The following is a 20,351-nucleotide window of genomic DNA, read 5'->3' as shown; positions in this document are numbered from 1 at the left end:
ATAGGAAAATCCACGTTATAATGACAGTATTTGATATCAATATTGGTGTTGCTATCCTTGTCTTTCATTCGACAAAGGCAGATAGACTCGATAGGAGGCAGTGACAAGGCAGAAAATCGGTAACGCTGTTCTCCTATCTTTCTCCGCTTTCATTACACCGAGGAACTCACTATGGTTTATATTGGCCTGGAACAAAAGCCACTGTCGACCACACTATTAGCATGGAGAAACGATAACATAAGTAGATTTCCCATGGTATAGGGCGTTTATTTCGCAACTTTTACTGTTATCCCAAGCCGATAGTTCACGTAGTTCTTTGGGTGATGCTAGTAGTCTCTCAAATTGTGCCCTCCATACACTATCACCCCAACAAAACAGTAAAAATATTGACAATAATCGACAGTAATCGGCTTGAGATAACAGTAAAAGTTGCGACATAAATTTACATAACTTTCTCTGCAAATAGAGTAGGGCAGCCTAACGAGAATCAAGATTTGAGACTCCATTCTCAGTGCAGTTTAAACTTGGGTAATTGTGATTGTCCCACCATTAAAAAAGTCAATAATACTAAGTACTTGGGAATTATAATTGATGAAAACCTTAAATGGGATGTTCATATTAAATACATATGTAGAAAAATTAGATATTTATCTTTTAAATTTTACCAAGTTAACAGAATTCTTAATAAGAACCACCTGAAAATGATGTATCATACTCTAGTCAAGTCAATTCTGCAGTATGGCATAGTTGTTTGGGGAGGCTGTTTCAACTGTCATATTGCTGAATTATTTGTAGCACAAAAACTGATAATTAAAACTATATTAAGCAAACCCAGGCTCTATCCAACGGATATGGTTTTTAGTGATTTTGAGGTCATGACTATACGTCAATTATACATAAAAACCATAATTGAGTACTTAATAAAATATAGATCCGATTTTCCTCTCACAATAAACTCTACTCTTAATTATTATAATCTAAGGGCCACTGCTAACAAATATGTAACCTATAACACTAATATTGAATGTATAAGGAGGCAGTTAATTTACATAGGTACTAAAATAATAAACCTCATTCCAAATCACTTTCTCATGGACAATAAGATCAGCGGAAAAATTAAACTGGATATAAAAAACTGGACATACAGTAATTTCTTCTTCCATTTAGATATATGACTCGAGATTTCTGCTCCAGCATTGTTTTTTCATTAGTTTTTTTCATTTTTCAGTGGACTCGCTTACCTTTATTTTGAGTACCTATTCCTCTGTTTTCTTCCTTTCCTCCATTTCTCCCTTCCCTTCTTTTCTCATTACTTCTCTTCTCTCTTTGACTGCCTATTACATGGGAAACCATAGTTGGCTAGGTATCTTCCTCTCTTTTTTTCTCTTCTCCAACACACCCAAACACAAAGCCCATGGTTTTTTATATTTGTAACATTTTATTATGTTTTATTTGTTTCGTAATTCTTTGTGATTTTGTTTTGTCTTGTTTTGTGTGTTTTTAATAAATTGAAATTGAAATTGAATTCCCTATGACATGGGATATCTACTTACGCTATTGTTTCTCTATGCCGATAGTTTATATTGAGCAAGGAATGAAATCCACTGTGATCCTCAATCAACGTTACAAAAATGTGGACAACTAGAGAAATTCCAATGATGCGACCAAAAGCAACTAGGTACCACAACTTCTACAGCACAATCTAAATTCAGATCCCATTACTTCTGTCCAATAAAACCGCAGTCATCTGACTATCAGGACAGGACTGTTCCATCCTCACTGCATGATGAATTGCAAACACAGAAATAGTAAACATTCGTGGAAACCGGACGTAATCTGTTTGTGCCCGAGTGACGTTCAATTTGACGCGTGAACGCAGCAGGCCTATCGCTATACACGCCTCTCGGATGTGGACTCCTGTCTGCTTCCGCTCATGTTTTATATACAGCCGGTTAGCAATGAATGCCGGCGACGAGTGGGATTTTTAGGGATTTTTCCATATCACTCCCAACGCAGTGTGATGTTCTCTGCTCTCTACATGACATGGAATTTACACTCGCGTTGGCGTGGAAACAAGACTTGTCAGCATTTTAGTCAGTTAGCACTGTATTACGATCATCAAGAATAGGTTCATGCGAGTATTATCAATACAGGATTTTGAAAAAAATGTAGTGGGATGTGAAGGCTTATAGGAAAAAACGAATGGAGGAAATTAATTTAAATTAATATTTAGAACTCAAAAAAAATCTGATTAGACTCATCTTGTGAAATACTCTCGGGAAGTCCCTTCTCTCACGGTCGCACGGTCGAGATGTCAAACTATTATACGAAGGGGTTATAATACAAGGGGTCCAAGTGACACATTGTTAGTTTCGAGAAAATTGAGTCTAAAGTTTATTTACATTAATTAATTCTTCATTCATGAAATGAATATAGAAATGATATTTACCTATTCGTATTCAGTATACTTTTACCAAATCAAACGTACAGTTTCATGTCTCAAATTGCTCTCCTTTCTCAACTATCAGCTAAATAGTGATAAGAAGTATCACTTGTACCCCTTGTTTACCAAACAAAACTCTATTGTCTAGCTACACATAAATCTATCAAATTCACCAGCAATTGAACAATGATTAATGACCTCATTGCAATATTATCTTATTCGCTAATTGGTTCTTGAGGTATCTTTTGCTTGGAGACATAGCTTAATCAAGGTTAAATTTAATTTGATGGATACGAGCAGCCGTTTTCCTGTAAACAAGGGATCCAAGTCACTTGGACCCCTTGTTTAATCAAATAAACAGCTGTTTGATAATGTAGTTTAAAAATTTTACACCAGATGTCAGCACTGATATGACTTACGCTTATACCTCTTGTATACTAGATTTTCACCACTTTCAGCTATCGATTACTGCAGCTAACTCAAAAAAATGAAAAATGTCACTTGGACCCCTTGTATTCTGACCCCCTCGTATTACGATAAAATGAAAAACTTCAATAAATCACGTCCAATAAGGAATGAAAACAAATGAAATAATTTCCGTTTCATATCTTTGTAAACACCAACAACCAATCTCAGATTAATTTGACCCAGTCTTCATGTAAAGTTATGGCTTTAAAAATGGTATTAATTGCTTTGTAGCGGATATGACTATTATAAATTTGGGCCATTTTGAATACAAATTGCACATGCAATGGAGTGAATCCTAATTTTTATGTTCTTTCAAGTTTTATAGACTTTGGAGTAATTCTATCCAGAGGCTAAAGAGCTAACTGATGTATATTTCTAGTGTCAGGAGGATTGGGGAGTAACTGTTTTTTTTGCCGTTACGATGCACCCTGATATAAAAATATGATGTTTGAAGTTGCCCACTCTTCAGGTAGCCTATATTGAAGAAATATTAATTAATTCTCATTTATAATCAACTGTGGACAACGTTGATCAACTCTCCTTTTCATAACGTTGCACTCATCTGTTCTGATTCCATAGGACTATTTTCGTTCGGTTGAATACAGTAGTATTGTGCAGTGTGTAGCTTATTTTATTGTGTAGTAGCATCCTTTTCTTTCACATTCATGATTCATGATATATCTCTGAAAAATATGGAGGGTAGTAGGTCCACAAATGTGTTTCCATTTCACAAAAATAATGTATCCTCCTATACAGAGTGTCCCAAAATTAAAGTGCCAATTTTTTCTTATTTTTTTTAATATTAAGAGAATTGTGGAGAAAGATGGGAGAACAGTGTTGCCGATTTTCTGCCTTGCTACTGCCTTCCACAGTGGGTACCGGTATATCTGATTTAATATTAACTGTTCATTCTGGTAAAAATAATCGGTCAGATTTTTTTCGCGGAGGAAATATATTTTCCTACAAAAATAAATAAATTTTCATAGTTGAGTTTGAATGTTTTGTTAATTAGTTTGTTTTACATTGTTATAAAACGATTTGGCAACGTTGCGGAGCTAGAAAATGAAAGCACTATCTGCTTTGTGAAATGACAGACAATGATAGCAACACCAATGATAATAGAATACTGCTATTGTAACGTGAACCTCACTATACCACTGAATTTCCTTCTTTAAAATGCTGCTGCACAGTAGTGTAATTCATGATTTTCATCATTTGAAAATACCTACCGATTTTTATAGTGATCGATTGGAAAACTTTGAAGATAAAAATTATTTTGTAAAAAATACAAAATGGCGAATATATCGTGAACGGAGTGTTTTAGGAAAGAGATTTATTCTACATTTTATCTTTACTTTAATCAATTTTATCTTTAAAGAGCCTATTCCCGAAGTTTGGCACTTTAATTTTGGGACACTCTGTAGTGTAGTCTCTAATGTAGTCTTCTGATACAGTATCATCTTTTTCACATCCATGATTCATAAATCTCCAAAATGATGAAGGGGGAGTTCACAAATGCGCATTATGATGAGTCATATTTCATGTAAATTGAAATTCATTCATAAAATGCAAGTTGTAAGTAAACAGTTATGTAAATAACTTATATTATGTAAACAACAAGTAAATTGAATCAAATTAGATAATTTATGATAAGTAGAAGAAGAGAATTGAGGTTGTGGTGACTTACCTGTGTGAAATAGATTCCTTGGCCTGAAACGATTTAGGCAGACTGAGAGAGCGATGCTGCGGCTCCAGAGCTCCTTGCGACGCCTGCGACGGTTTGTAGGGTTTGTAGGGCTGTTGCGTGATCGCGCCACCAGGAGCGCTGCCAGGCCGCGACTCCAGGTCGCCCGGCAGTCGTACAACCTCCTCCTGCGGCGTGCGACGCGACGGCGACTTGGTCAGCGTGCGGTCCGACTTTGTCAGCGTCCGGTCTGACGTGGTCAGCCACACTTCAGACGAGGACGATGACGAGGTGGACGGCGACAAAGCGTCGTCGTCCTGCTGGTTCAGTATGACGCTGTTCACCTCGATCGGTGACACTTTGTCGGCGTGCGTCGTGTCGCCCGGCGATCGCGAGTCGCGCGGCTGGTAAGCGTCTACTGAGGAGGAGGACGTGTCGCTCAAGCCAACCTAGCGACAAAATTACAATAATTGGTTTACAAATCATTACCGGTACATCAATTAACTTTTGGTTGGGGTAGCCTACTCCTAATCATCAAGAAATCTAAGTACCTCTTTTAAAAAGTTTTACTCACATTTTTTATTTCTATTTTTTCATCATTACATTTATATCTGTCAGTGCCATTTTTAAACCAGATACTGATTTGAACTGGATTTATTTATTCAATTATTAATTTACAATGCAAATGACACTAATGTAATATAACATTGAAAGATAAAATAATAAGGTAGTCCTTGTGCTATTTTTCTTCCAAAATTATAGGTGACAAAGTCCAAGATAAGGTTAGAATTTCACTTGTACAACTTTTATAAAATTTTGGTCCAAAATAAACATTTAAACTATAAATTTTGAATTTAGATGACTTAAATTGATAAATTAATTAGAAATATTCCACTCAATTATCACTTTTAACGAATAATATTGAGTTATTTAAGAAAATTTGGAACTAATCAAACTGAAAATAATTACAAATTAGTCTGCAGTTTACGATCTTGATTCGTAACCTCCAAGCATAAACAACACAATAAGCAGACAGCAGTTTATTACATCCATACATCAAGTCTCGTCTGTTATAATGTGGTTAATTTCAAGTTTGAGCCACAATTCACTCTATTTCGAGTTTGAGGTTTAACCGTATTGAAAAGCTTTCAAACATTTCCAGTTGTGCGTTATCAGTTGTAAGCTTTCAATCATTTTTAAAGCTAGTACTTTCTGTATGCTGTTCATGATTAGCCAACATCGTAAATTATTAATTATTCTTGTAAATCTAATAAACTATTGAACCTATAGGTTATTTGAACCCTAATATTACTTATAGAATCCAATGGACCATCTAATCTCATAATGCGTTACACTATTCTACAGCTCTACACACACTTGGCATTTAATTACAGGTTTATAGCTTTTTTCAAAATAATTATCTCCTGGTCCTATTGTTTATCCCATTCAATCGTACGTCCACCCCATCCTAGCATACCTGCATACCCTTCACGTTTCTTGATTCCTTTTTTCACTCTCAAGGATGAAGGATGTCCTAGTAGGCCTATATGGTCAACCATAGCTGTTCGAAATCCTAAAAATATCTCATATTTTAGCACACCCCACCATGTAGCTTATCACTTTGTATTTGATATTTTGTACTTAGTTTATATTTTGATTTTTGTATTCTGTTCCTATTTTGTGTGGCTTTGAATGACATTCTATTTGAAAATCAATGATTTATCAGATTCAGTAAGAAGTACTTTGCCAGTAGTGCCATTTTGTAATTTAGAATATTCATTTTATCAAATTGTATTAATTTGTATAGTACCGTATTTTAGCAACCAGGCCTGGGTATTGAAGTATTGTAACTGAATGTAGATATCACATAGTTTTAAAACATTGTGTTGGTTATTCTTGTAAAACATCAATGGGGATTCAAAGTAGAGTGTATGTAGTGTAGGATATCACATAGTTGTGAAACATTATGCAGGTTATTTTAGTAAATTATCATTGGAGATTGTACCTTGAATCCAGGCTTGTGCCTAGGCGGATGTAGGTGTTGGCAACACTGCTGTGCACTGCGCCACTCAGGCGACACGTTCAGGCTGTTGCCACGCCTCGTGTGGAAAGGCGGCTGTGAGTGTCGGTCGGGTGACACGTGGTCCACACGTTCCAACGAAGCCGGTGACGACCTACAAGCACCAGAGAAAATACATCATAAACCAACTAATCGTAATCATAGAATAACCAATCTAAGTAATGTTTCTCCAATGGTGTAACCAATAATATAGGTAATGCAACAGATTTGCTGAATATAAGGGTGAGAAGGTACTCGAATAAAATTGGATTTCATACCCATAGAATATTAGATTAATAAAAATACATTCAGAATTGGAAATATTTGTTTGTAGTGTCATATTATTTGGAGTAGATTTTTCAAATATCTTGTTCACAGCATTGTTTTTGTAACTGGGCACTCACCGAGCCTACAGGAAGAGCCAAATAATCTAGACGGATAATCTTGAACAGTATATTTAATACATGCTACACAGGTCTCGCAGCCATAGATTGTTTTGAAATTGTGAGTAAAATGTTGATTTGATTGATTTTCAGAAAGTTTAAATTGTCTATGGTCTCAAATTATGTCATTCCTCAGTGAAAGCTTCGCCTAGAATATAATCTGGTAATTTATCTCCAAATATTAATCCGAGAATAATTGTCTTGTTTTACCTAACGGCAGTACTAGAAAATAGAATGTTACACTGGAAGATGAAAATGTAGAAGGAGAAATCTATAAGTTTAAAAAAAACAGCAACCACTCCGTACATAATTTTAAGTTTTGTGTATGTGTGTGTGCGTGTGGATGATTATAAATTGACATATTGATTTATTTCAATATAATATCATATTCAATTAATGAGTTCTTCGTGATATAATATTTGAATTTGTATAGACCTATTAATATTTTATTATATATATTCAAGTGTACTCACACGGGGTAGCCTATAGGGAACACATATTAGAAATTAGGAAAAAATATTGTATTTGCTTTTTGGGATGTATTTAATTGTCTATTTATTTTTTGAATAAAGAAAGAATTGAATAAAGAAAGTTTAGAAGGAGGAGGAATTTAAAAAGAATATGAGTTGAGCAGGGAAAGAAGAAGAAAAAGAAAAAAAAAGAAGAAGAAGAAGAAGAAGAAGAAGAAGAAGAAGAAGAAGAAGAAGAAGAAGAAGAAGAAGAAGAAGTCTACAAGAAGGAAGGAGAAAAACTAAACGAAGGAGATTGTTTAATTGCCTTCATCAAGGTGGGAGTTAGGATACAACCACACATTATATCCATTGCCAGCTAAGGGATTGAGGGAGAATTAACAACGATGATGGAGAATTATAACATTTATTCACAAAGTAACATTTGTGAGAAGGATGCCGTTCTTGAAGAATATGTAATATAGATTTTGATAAAATAACATAATATCTGTATTTTGGTCTTTGGTCAATATTAATGATTATTTAAAAAGTAGTTTTGTTTTTGTTTTTTTGTTTTTCAAAACTATTATATATGAAACACAATCTCTATGTTCTCTTTAATTTAATCTTGTATCTTCTCTTATCAATTTGAAATTATTAATCTCAAAATTGATAATAATGTTACGATTCTCAAATGATTATCTCGTGACTTTTGTAATAGTGGATTCCACAGCCTACCTGATCGACTGATAGTTGTGCCTGGCACTGGGCTCAAGTCGTGACCGCTTGTCTACGCCGCCGCCGCGATCGGTCGGATAGCTCTGCGACAGCCGCAGCGAGGTGGGCGGATGCGGGTGCGGGCCGGATGCGACCGGAGTCGCAGCCGCACTGCCCTTTGGTCGTCGTGTAGATGCCGTCGCGATGCGCGCAGTGCGGCCAGAAGTCGCACGTCGTCGGGTTGCATGGGTTCGGACAGAAACCACCCACTGGGGACGAGCCTGCAAACAGATTATCAAATCAAATCAGTTCGAATATCAAATTAAAAGTCATAATAAAATGTTGAAGATTAAAATAAAAAATTATATTTTACTAATTTTACTAACGGGTACTAATGGGTTCGGGCAGAAACCGCCTACTGGAGACGAGCCTGCAAACAGATTATCAAATCAAATCAGTTCAAATCTCAAATTAAAAGTCATAATAAAATGTTGAAAATTAAAATAAAACTTTATACTGTGAGTTATATTAAAGTTTTACCAAAATTATATTAAAGTTATTTAAATAATACTAAAGCTCCTACTAATGTTATACTCAAGTACCAAAGTTTTACTGAAGTTATACTGGAGTTATAATGAAAGTAATACATGTTGGTCGGAAAGTTGTATTATCTGGTATATTTTGATTGCAAACTCAAATTTCATATAATTTCTCAGCATCCTAATGACCGCCGATATAAGGGGTATATGGATTTATCAATAATTTTCAAGTCTTAATTTGTCAATCTCTTACTATTTCTGTGCATTACACAAAGTAAAAGTGTGTTGTGATTATAGCTCTGTTGAAGAAAACAACGATCTAGAGTTGAACATGCTTCTATTTGTTTAGTACAATCTTCATAGCTGAGATTGTTTCTAAATAGAACTCATTTCCACCAAGAAGCCATTTTGCAAATAATTAAATAGATCTACAAAGTAAACACTGTTTAATTTTAGATAAGATATACCACATTACAAGACAAAAAACGAATATTTCAAAATTGAAAGACATGAAATTAGAATTGTAAGATTAATTATGTTGATGCTACTCCATATCGACATAACATCTTTTACTTTTGCTGATTATGCAGAACAAAACAGCTCGAAGATTTTCGTATTTTTATTACTATTATTATAATTATTAAACGAAAATACAAATTAAATGCTGTAATTCACCCCGAAGACTTCTGCTACTGCAAAAAATTAAAAAAAAAATACATCAATGTGGAAAAATATCCTTATAAGTTCACCAATAAACTAACATAATTAGTGAGAAAGAAACATGTATAAATTACTGGAGAAATCAATCTGATGAGTCAAGCTATCAGAGTATAATAAAGTTCCCCTTCTGTTCCAAAAATATTACTAATATTTCATTTCAAATAATGATTTACTCCCTACAAACAAAGCATTGCCGAGTCTGTTTTGTTTTCCTTTTGCAAAAATATTGTTCACTTCTTCATCAAACTTTTCTTGATTCTCTTGTTTTATATTTGAATTCTCCTCCAAATTTCCAGAGTTTATAGTATTGACAACAGGGTAAACAGCTAGATGGGAATTCGATCTTCGGGGTGAACTACAGCATTTAATTTGGATTTTCGTTTAATAATAATAATAATTAATTCATTGGCATTTGAATAATTGCACTACCTCAGTAATTTCCATCTGTTTTTGTATTTCAATTTTCTAGTTTCTACATTCCATATTCATTTTTATTGTGGCATTAAATTTATAGCATTTGATTACCTATTCTAGTTTTTTGTATTTCACTTGTTGGAATAATTTTCTACTTGAATTATCCAATGATTGTGATATTTCATATTATATTAATTTGTCTTTCGGCCATACGCACCTGAAACTAGGATCAAGTCACACGAAGCGTTTTTTCAGGTGTTTTCAGACGAGTCGGCCGGGCAGGAAGCTCTCCGATTGGCTAATTGGGTTGGGGTTTGACAAAATAGCAGCTATATGGATAACCGCTGAGTTTTGGACACTTCAAATACGACATTTGTAGTCTCCTATCATCCAGGAACAATACCCTAAAATGTTCGACACTACTTCTGAAATACTCTGTATAAACAGTAACTAAAATAATAGCTTATGCTTTTCACTATGGTATCTTTTCTCTATGATAAGGCTTTTTTGTTTAATAAATCATATACAATTAGTAGTGACAGAAAATCCTACATCATGTACAATCGAAACGTGTAAATCTTTTCGCCGCTCACCTTTGCTAACAGGCGTAGACGACCCCCTCTGCAGTCCCCTCGCACGTTGCGACGAAGATGATGAAGACGTAAGCGACGACTGTCCATAGTTGCCACGTTGACTCTTCTGGTTGCCGCCGACAAACACCACGTTGAACGACGGCTGCTGATGTTGTTGCTGATGCTGCTGATGTGACTGATGCTGACTCTGCTGATGAGACTGATGCGACGTGTTGACTCGCTGCGACAGCAGAGCCCTGGCCGCATCACGACTGCGTGTGCTCCATAGAAATTCGGTGACGGCTTCCGCTTCACGACGCAGTAGCTCCTCGCGTTTCTGGGCTTCCTCTGACATTCCTGTCAAGAAGTAATCATTAAAATAATTTAAATGAAAAAAAAATCCTCAAGTGCCCTCTTTATTCTTCATAAACTCATAACATTCATGTTTCAACTACGAGTAGTTGGTGTCGTCCAATTGAGCGATCATGGGAAAAGTAGTTCAGTGAGCGATCCATTGTTTAGAATAACAATAAGGATAGACAGACGTTATGAATGGGAGGACTAGGGCGTCATTGATAATCTCATGTGAGGAAATGCCATACAATCAGTTTATACAATCACTCATACTTATTTATTTGCAGTAGTATTTTTTTCTAAACATCTTTATTGCCCATAAAAACAAAATACAAAATAAAAACTTACAAAAGAAATATTCTAGATTATAATATTATGCTATTTTACAAATAAATTGAAATTACATGGCACCACCCAGCAAGGGCAAAACCCTGACCGCTGAGTGAGAGTATCAGCTGTTTAGACAATATAAAAAATTATTTACTGATAATCAAAGCTACAAAAAATCGAAGTTCAACAATAAATTTCTAGTAATTATAACATTTGACTGATGTCGAAGAAAAATTTTTGTATCACCCACTTATTTATCTGTTCCATCCTCTGTCTACCCCTATTAGAAAGAGATTCTGACAATGCATTTGGCATGATATTTTATTATTTTTGAGCTAAGATACCCCAATTGTCTTCGCACTATTGTCAAATCAGAATAGTTAATATTATAAATGTTATGAGATGTAACTCTCAGGTTATACATAGAAACGTTATTATTCACTGTAAAATCATCCATCTGCATTTCTTCAAGTGAATTAGTAATACTAATCGACGTCACCGAGCAGTTATAGCCATGAAAATGCAAAAAGTTGAAACATTATATTAGAATAATGATAAAATTATGTGTATTTTCCAACGACTTATCATACATGATTTTGAACCACCTTGACGAATTAAGGAAAATGAGCTGTGGGTACGAGGAGATCTGATGATTGTTCAAAAGTTATGAGGGTTTAACATTTTGATCCTGAGGTGTCCTATAATGTGCGGCTTTTCGTTAGAAAATACGAGGATTTAGTGCATCTCATGAGTGATTCTCATAGAACATGATCTTAGAAACCTATAAAATCGTGAAAATCTCAATTTGGACTTGGGTACAATGAAGTGAGTGATGATGGTTGAAGCTAAAAATTAAAGTGTCTTTCAAAATACAAGGAGCATTGTTATTGAGTGTACCTCGGAATATAAATATGAGAATAGAGCGTTCTATCAGGTATCTGGTTTTAGAGCACAGAATTACGCCTGGAGGGATTTAGAATGTCACATTTAAATGATGAAAATCGGAAGATATTAATGATTAGATTAATAACTAAAATTTTATCAAAATTGTTTTTCTTCTAATATTTTACTCATTTCTGAAAACATGTAACTCAGTACTAATGAAAAGAGAGATCCCCGAAAGATTTCATTTTATTTCAAATTTTATTATTAAAAAGGCAAAAGTGAGTTTTTTGTCCCCTTCCAACAAATCCAGCATTTGATGTAAATAGCTGAAAACTGGAAATTGAACAGGAAATACAGTACGAGGTTTTTGGGGCTCTCTGTATTTAGCTCTGTAATTATACATGGAATAAAATTCTGGACTTCGCTCATGTATCCAAACAATATTTTCGAAGAATCAGAACTCCGCTATATTTTGCAAGCACCAATGTATATAGTGGCAATGTATATAGTGACTATACCGGTATAGTACTACAACATTGCCCGCTCAATGGCATTGAACTAGTGATGGATGAAATTAAATACAAAGAAAATCATTCTACTAAGTACTTCTGGATTCGAATACAACTAGAGATGACTGTGGAGTGATGGAATACAAAATCCCTCCATAACCATGTACCATAACCATAACCTCCAGAATACTAACGACCATTTTACTAACCACCTCTGAAATTCGGATACAATATTAAGGTTGCTTAAATGAAATACAGAAAGAATAATATTCTACTAACCACCTCTGAAATCTGAATACAACTAGTAGTTGCTAAAATGAAATACAAATTATCATCACCCATCATGGACTAGGCTTGTAAAGCCTGTTCCGGTGTCCACCGCTTCCTCGGTCTTCCTTTTCGCATCCAACTGTAACTTCCAAGCTTGTAGTGGAAGACGAGTTGGTGGCATACGACGTAGGTGATTTGTCCACTTCATTCTGTATTTTTTAATGATTGCTGTTAGTGGTTGCACATTGCACTCACTTAGAATTGTTTCATTACTTATGTGGTCTCGTCTCGAGTATCCTTGAATGCTGCTCAGAAACTTCATCTCTGATGCCTGAATTCGTGTGTCATCATTCTTGGTGTTCGTCCATACCTCACTACCGTATATCATTAAAGGGATGGCCATTGTCCTATAGAACTTAATCTCAGTCTCTTTCTCTGGCCTTACCCTTTAAAGTTCGGTGAATGACTCCACAAATTGAGTTAAACTTTCATATTTTCTGAGGGATATCACATTCCCTGTCATAGGATACATCACAGCCGAGATATTTAAAGTTGCTCACCTGTTCCATTATTATATAGTTCAGAACTATTTTGGAACGTAAGGGCCACTTGCCCCGAAATGCCATTATTATCGATTTCTGAGCTGATATAATCATATTGAAATCTGTACTTACAGCTTGAAACTCATGAATTGACATCTGTATACAGATTAAATCATCCTAAATATCACTTCTGAAATTTCAATACAACCAAAGGTTGCAGAAATGAAATACAAAGAGAATCATTTTACTAATCACTTATGAATTCGAAAACTACTAGAGATGACTATAATGAAATTAGAAAAAAAAATCATTCCACTGACAATTTTTTAAATTCGATTACAACTTGCTAGAGATAACTGTTATAAACTACAAACAGAACCATTCTACTGTTCACTACTTGTTCACATTTGACTCACTCTGCTGCTGCAAGAGATGTCGCTTGATGCGCTGGTGCTGGTCATTGTCGGCGCCCACCTTGACGACGACCGGGTAGCCCTTGGACGTGTAGTAGGCCGCAGCCGCAGCCGCAGCCGACTGCTGCTGAGCCGGAGAAACGGGCGACTTGCGTTCGGGCAGCTGCAGGCTGCGGGAGCGTCGCACCCGGGCGCTGCTGCTGCTCTGGCTGCTGCTGCTTTGCTGTTTGCCGTGGTGCGAGTTTGACTGCGACCATAAAAACAAGACATTATCAAAACATGATTAGTGATAAGGTTTTGGTGGTGGTGGAAGGTGGACCATCACCACAAATCTGAATAAGTATTATGAATTTATAGGTTGAATGAATTTGGGAAGAGGTTGTTTCTATCTATATATATAAAAGCGAAATGGCACTCACTCACTGACTGACTGACTGACTGACTGACTGACTCACTCACTCACTCACTCACTCACTCACTCACTCACTCGCATAACTAAAAATCTACCGGACCAAAAACGTTCAAATTTGGTAGGTATGTTCAGTTGACCCTTTAGAGGCGAACTAAGAAATCTTTTGGCAATATTTTAACTCTAAGGGTTGTTTTAAAGGGTTTAAGGTTCGTCTTTTAGCATGTATATTCTTCTTCTCCCGATCTCTTAATTATAATTGAAATTTCCATATCATATGTTACTATAGAACTATAATCTACATAGAGTACCTCTTCGAAACAGTTGTTAACTGGCAACTAAATTAATAATTTTGTCAGGTTGGCATTAAGTTGAGTTGACTTTGTTAGGTTGGCACCAAGTTGAAGATTTAAATGCATTTATCGCGGAAAATTGATTGGGCACTGCTACTTCAATCCTGGGAATATTATATTACTAGCAGTCAGGCTCGCTTCGCTCGTCATATCCGTTTAGCCAGCCGTTTAGTCTGGACCCCCGACTGGATTGTCCTAACATATGATAAAAATGCCCAAATGAAAAATGCAGGCGAGCGAAGCGAGCCTGCTGATTTCATTCTTGGACGATCCAGTCGGGGGTCCAGGGGGCGGAGCCCCCTGGCTAGACGGATATGGCGAGCGAAGCGAGCCTGACGGCTAGTGATTCATAAATTGAAAGGTGACAACTAAACACTCTACCGGTCACGATAAAAAGTTTGAAATTGCAGCGGCCCCATAAAGACTGAGTTTTTTCTTGAGACTGAACCATCTACAACACAGTTACAAGCTCCATAGGCCTAACTACTTCTCTTCATATCTTTTTTTATCAGAGTTTATCAGAGATTGACAATGGTGTAATAACCGAAACCGCTCTTTCTAATTATCAATAAATCAGTGTTTTTTTGACAATTTCTTAGTCTTTTTTATTCAATATTTATTTATACGTGGATACAATAACAAATCATATAAATATGATTGGAAAGGAACAACAGGCTTGGCCCAAAACTATTCCATTCCCAAATTTTAATTACATGTCCAAAAAATAGGTTATGTTTCTTCTGTAAGAAGTTCAAGCCCAACTTTCGTCGAAAAAATAAATATGAGATGCAAATTTTAAATTTAGAAAAATTAAAACATCAAATTATAGTTAAATATTACACTTAATTATCACTGCACATTGTATTAATTAAGTTATTTTATGAATTTTGAAGCCAAAAATACACACAAATTCTCACTGAGAACAGCTGAATATTCTCTTCATATCTCCAATTTTCTGTCATCATCCCTCTCATAAGCGACTTAAAAACAAACGGCCCTACCACAACAAAAAAAAGGAAGATATAAAATGACTGGAGGACGGAAAGGATAACCAGGAGCAGGTGAAGAATTGAGTGAACAAGGAAGAGAGGAAGGAGAAAGGAAAGAAGGGAGAGGATATGAAAAGAGGAACAGGACAGGGTGGAGGAATAAAAGATGAACAAGGAGTAGGACTATGATGAAGAGAAGGAGACTAGTGTGGTCCACCTTATAATGGCAGTGAATGAAGATATAAGAATAGCGATGCCGATTCTCTGCAATAATTAATTATAATTCTACACTGTCAAAAACGTAATTGTCATCGTTGTGGACCTAGAAAAGGATAGTACAACCGGCTTTGTCAAATGATGGACAAGGATAGCAACACCAAAGTTGATCAAATACTGTCATTATAACGTGGACCTCACTATAGTATCATGGAGAAAAGATAGCAAAAAATAAATTTGTATGGTGAGGAGTCCCTTAAAGAGAGGACCCACCTCGCCTAAATTGATAATTTGAGCCGTCGATAGGCCTTAAGACTGTCATATTTCAGCTGGGACCGACAATTTAACGTGTTGATCCTGGGCACGCAGGATTGACCTGGCCAAAAAAAAATTGTGATGAGTGGGTTTGAACACGGGATCTCTAGGCAAACACTCTATACACAAGACCCAGGATCACTCTAGATAAAGCAAATAGGGGAAAACTAATAGGGAATAGAAAACTAATAGGTATAATCTGCCCATGATAGTATATTATAAGGACGTTAAATCCTATTGTTTATAATTCTATTCCAGCCATATTACAAGTGCATAATGATAAACATGTATAGTATTCCGAAGGATTTCATATGATTTAGTCTTGTAGTATGTGGTCCATCATTTCGTGATTTGCGCTTGCATTTCTTTTATTCAATTATCCTCATAAAGGCTAGTGGTAGTACATACACAGACACTTTTTTCTCTGTCTATATACTAGTAATGATTATAGTTTACTGAGGTATGTGTGCATTTTTTCTTATTGAATTCAGTTAATGTATTTTTATTATTCCATATACGACTGTATATTTCTTCTATTTTTCGTCTTATTTCATTCTCATAATTATATAATTTGCTATTTTTATAATTTATTATATTCTCATATTTTCTATCTTCTTTCTATTGAAAATTGTATTATGTTGGAAATTTTTCGTCTATTTCATTCTATTTAATATATAATTTCTTATTTTCCTATTTTCTATCTTCTTTCTATTAAAATTGTATTATGTTGGAAATTATTGTATAGTGTGGAGGAGGCAAAATGGGTTTTTACCTGTTGTCTCCATGAATAAATAAATAAATAATAAGTATCCATAGAACATTAAAATGTGTTAGAGCTTAATCTCAAAATATTGATTGATAAAGCAGACTTACAATTGAAATTGAAAGGGAATAGGCAAGCTGAACTAGTTCCTCTCTCACATTATGATATTGACTATTATAGATTATTGTAATAACTGTATTAATAAAAAAATTACTGATTGATCGATTTACCTGTGAATGATGCGCATTCCCCTGACCACCCTGCGAGACGCCACGCCGAAACGGAGACCGACTGCCCTCGTCTGACGAAGTAGACGATGACTGACTACCTCCACCACCACCCCCGAGCTTCTTGCCGCCTCCACCGCCCCCATCCGACGACCCGGGCGACCGCCGTGCCGCCCCCGTGACGGCTCCCCCCTGGGCACCGCCCCGCAACAGCTGACGACTGCTGCGATGCACCGACTCGAATGCACTGTCATCCGGCTCCGGGGAGGAACTCACCAGGTGATCACGTTGTCCTCCTCATAACCGTCTTCGTAACCACCTGAAATGAGTGAAAATCAAAATGAAGACCTTTTTGGTTTGAATCGAGGCAAAATTTATTCAGAGAGCTCATTATAATCAAAGAGAATTAAGTCATTTGAACTTGAATCAAGACAAACAGTATTTAATAAAATCGTTACCACATAAAGCTGTGTCTACACTGAACAAATGTTTGACATACATGTTCGGCAAACATGTTTGTTGAGGAGCTCAGGGACAAACATTTTAAAAAGTTTAGACAGTCGTTGTTTGTCAATCAAAAAATTACTGTTTTTCCAAACATTTTCAGGGTTGACAGCTGTAAAACATAAAACCTGTTCTTCCCACTTACAAATATTTTGTTTGGTGACGCGTCCACACTGGCTACGGGCTAACATTGTTTGTCAAACATAATAAAATTTGCCCAAACTTTTTCAACAAACATGTTTGTAGAACATTTGTTCAGTGTGGACACGGCTTTTGAAGAGAGAGAGATGAAGACATACAAAATTGATCCAAAACTAACAGTATTGGAATAGAATTTTATTAGTCATTCCATATTTACAAAAATACATCGACTTTCGTCAAAATACACCCTTTTCAAATCACTATTATTCATTGGTCAGTCTTAAAAATACAAGTCATATAAAACATAGATCACAAGTTACTCATTATATCATAAGTGGAATGGTACCCAATTTATAGAAAAGAATCATCTACTGTGTTCAAACATTCATTAACTAACACATTTTTTTTTAATTCATCAGAATTAAATGAGATTATGACTCTTGAATTGAGAAAAAATATAGTAATCGATAAAAACTCATAACCACTCACTACCAGAGAAGAGAAAAATAGGAACATTCGAGTTTCAATAGAAATTAACAGTGATTCAAAAAAATCTAAGCTATCTAATCGAAGAGGAAAATGAAGACAAATAGAATTGAGTTTGAATCAAGAAAAAAATAATAGTACTCAACAAAATTCGTAACTATACCTAGGAGAAAGAAAATTATCACATTCAAACTTGAACCAAGACATACAACATATTTAACAAGATTTGTAACCTCCTAATAGGAAAGAAAGATGAAGACATTTTCACTTGAATCAGGGCTTCTAGTATTAACAAAGATCAAGAGAAATTAATCTTGAATTCTGGTAATGGAATCAATCTTGCTACGCTACTAGTGGAACATGTTAGGGTGAGTCATTTCACCCTAATTCGGCAGTATCTTGAGCTATGTAGCTCTATGACTGCGTGCTGATAGTGCTGAAGTTGGGGGGTTCCTGATATAAGACCTTGAGTAGAACTACTTGGCAATTTTATTTTTTTTTTTTTTAATTTTTCATTTCATGTAATTATAATCAATCTTGAATTCCTCAAGACAACTTTTATACTCTGTAGGGCAGCCCAACCACACAACACTGAAAGTTTTCAGAAGGTCAAGCGACAAAGGTAGCTTTAATATTGAGATCACAATATTGAATTTTATGCATTTATTTGATGGTGCATCGAATAACAAGCTTCTTCAGATGCAGCAATCTCGAGCTTGAAGCTACCTTTGCCACAACGCCATGTTTCCACTAGAAAAAGGGATTCAGCAAGCAATGCAGGAAATAGGTGTGAGGTAATCTTTCTACTAGAGACAAAAGAAAGAGAGACAACCCTGGTTCTACGAAATTGGACTCTAGTATCCATGCATTAATTTGAACACTTTCATCAATAACCTACACAAGTTGAAATTGGACTTTAGTATCCATGCATTTGAACACGTCCATCAATAACCAACACAAGTTAAAATACTGATACAAAAACTGTCTCAAGAATTATTATGGAAACAGAATTCCTATTTTGAAGCAAATTAAAAAAAATTGAAATCAGGATGTAATAAAGGTGAAATCTAATGAAGAAGAATGTATAGAATGGTTGTTCTTTTGTTTCATGATATTTGTGTTAAAAGTTTTGTCTTGATTTTATTGATAAATCAATAATACTCTAACAATCGAGATATTTCTGAGAATGAGCTGTTCGTGTGACCCCGAATGAAACAAATTATGATAAATGCAACTATATCTACAAGTAAACGTGGTTAAGGCCCGCCGCAAAATAGACCCACGAAAAGCAACCCACGCCATGGGATGTTTTGTAAACCATTGCTATAGAATTATTCATAATCAATAAGCTGACAAGTGGATTATTCATTGCATGTAGTACACAGATGTCTGGAAAAGCCTAGCAATGGTTTACGAAACATCCCATGGCGTGGGTTGCTTTTCGTGGATTAGCGTTGGTCTACTTTGCGGCGGGCCTTTGTGTTAAACGTAAATGGAGCATGATATGGTCCTAAGCTAGCTAAAATCTGATAGAAATGCACTCACCTATCGACGAGTCAGTCTCGGTGAGTCTCGGCATGGCTAGGCTCCTCGCCGCCAGCGTATTATCCAAACTCCTGAAGCCGAACGAAGATGAAGACGAAGAGCTAGAATCTCCATACTTCTGAAACATGGTTCTCCGAGCGGCCGTCTCTTCCAACGACTTAGTCTGCTGCGGGGGGTTGGGGGAGTGTCCCCCCGTGTTGTGGGGAGTGCCGGGCGCCGGGCCAAACCACCTGTTCCGTGCCGCTATGGGTCCCCCCAGAGCTGCCGTTATCTTCGGGTCGGGGGTGCGAAAAGTGGTGTGACCTTGGGGAGTGAGGGGGGCGGGCTGAGTTCTACCGCGTTGGACCGCGACAAAAAGGGGGTTTTTGTCGGGGGTCGGGTTCGAACAGGGGGGTTGTGATCGAAACGGTTTTGTTGTTGTTTGTTGGTGTCCTGGAATGCTGGGGGTGGGGATATTATCGGGGTAACAGGGGGAGGTGTGATAGGTTCTTCATGACTTAGATCTAAGGATGAGGGGGAAGGTTTTTCTTTGGTTCTCCGGGGTGGTTCCCCCGGGAGAGGCAGGTACCCCGGTCTGCTCATAATCTCCTCC

General features: G+C 36.2%; 1 protein-coding gene across 1 annotated transcript in view; it reads right to left on the bottom strand.

The window, feature by feature from the left end:
- LOC111055461 overlaps positions 1-19,894 on the bottom strand; it is a 209,632-nt gene extending 189,738 nt beyond the window's left edge. Inside the window, exons 1-7 of the mRNA XM_039419615.1 lie at positions 19,760-19,894; positions 17,087-17,402; positions 13,815-14,058; positions 10,530-10,865; positions 8,285-8,544; positions 6,601-6,769; positions 4,599-5,044 (exon numbers count right to left, since the gene is read on the bottom strand). Of these exons, the coding sequence (XP_039275549.1) occupies positions 4,599-5,044; positions 6,601-6,769; positions 8,285-8,544; positions 10,530-10,865; positions 13,815-14,058; positions 17,087-17,337 (1,706 nt within the window). The 5' untranslated portion in view covers positions 17,338-17,402; positions 19,760-19,894. The remainder of the gene's footprint in view (positions 1-4,598; positions 5,045-6,600; positions 6,770-8,284; positions 8,545-10,529; positions 10,866-13,814; positions 14,059-17,086; positions 17,403-19,759) is intronic.
- Between the last annotated feature and the right edge of the window lie 457 nt (positions 19,895-20,351).

Source organism: Nilaparvata lugens, chromosome 1, assembly GCF_014356525.2.
Source record: "Nilaparvata lugens isolate BPH chromosome 1, ASM1435652v1, whole genome shotgun sequence".
In the NCBI taxonomy this organism is placed as follows: domain Eukaryota; kingdom Metazoa; phylum Arthropoda; class Insecta; order Hemiptera; family Delphacidae; genus Nilaparvata; species Nilaparvata lugens.
The sequence above is the reverse complement of the archived record's forward strand: the minus strand, read 5'-3'. Positions and strand labels throughout refer to the sequence as shown.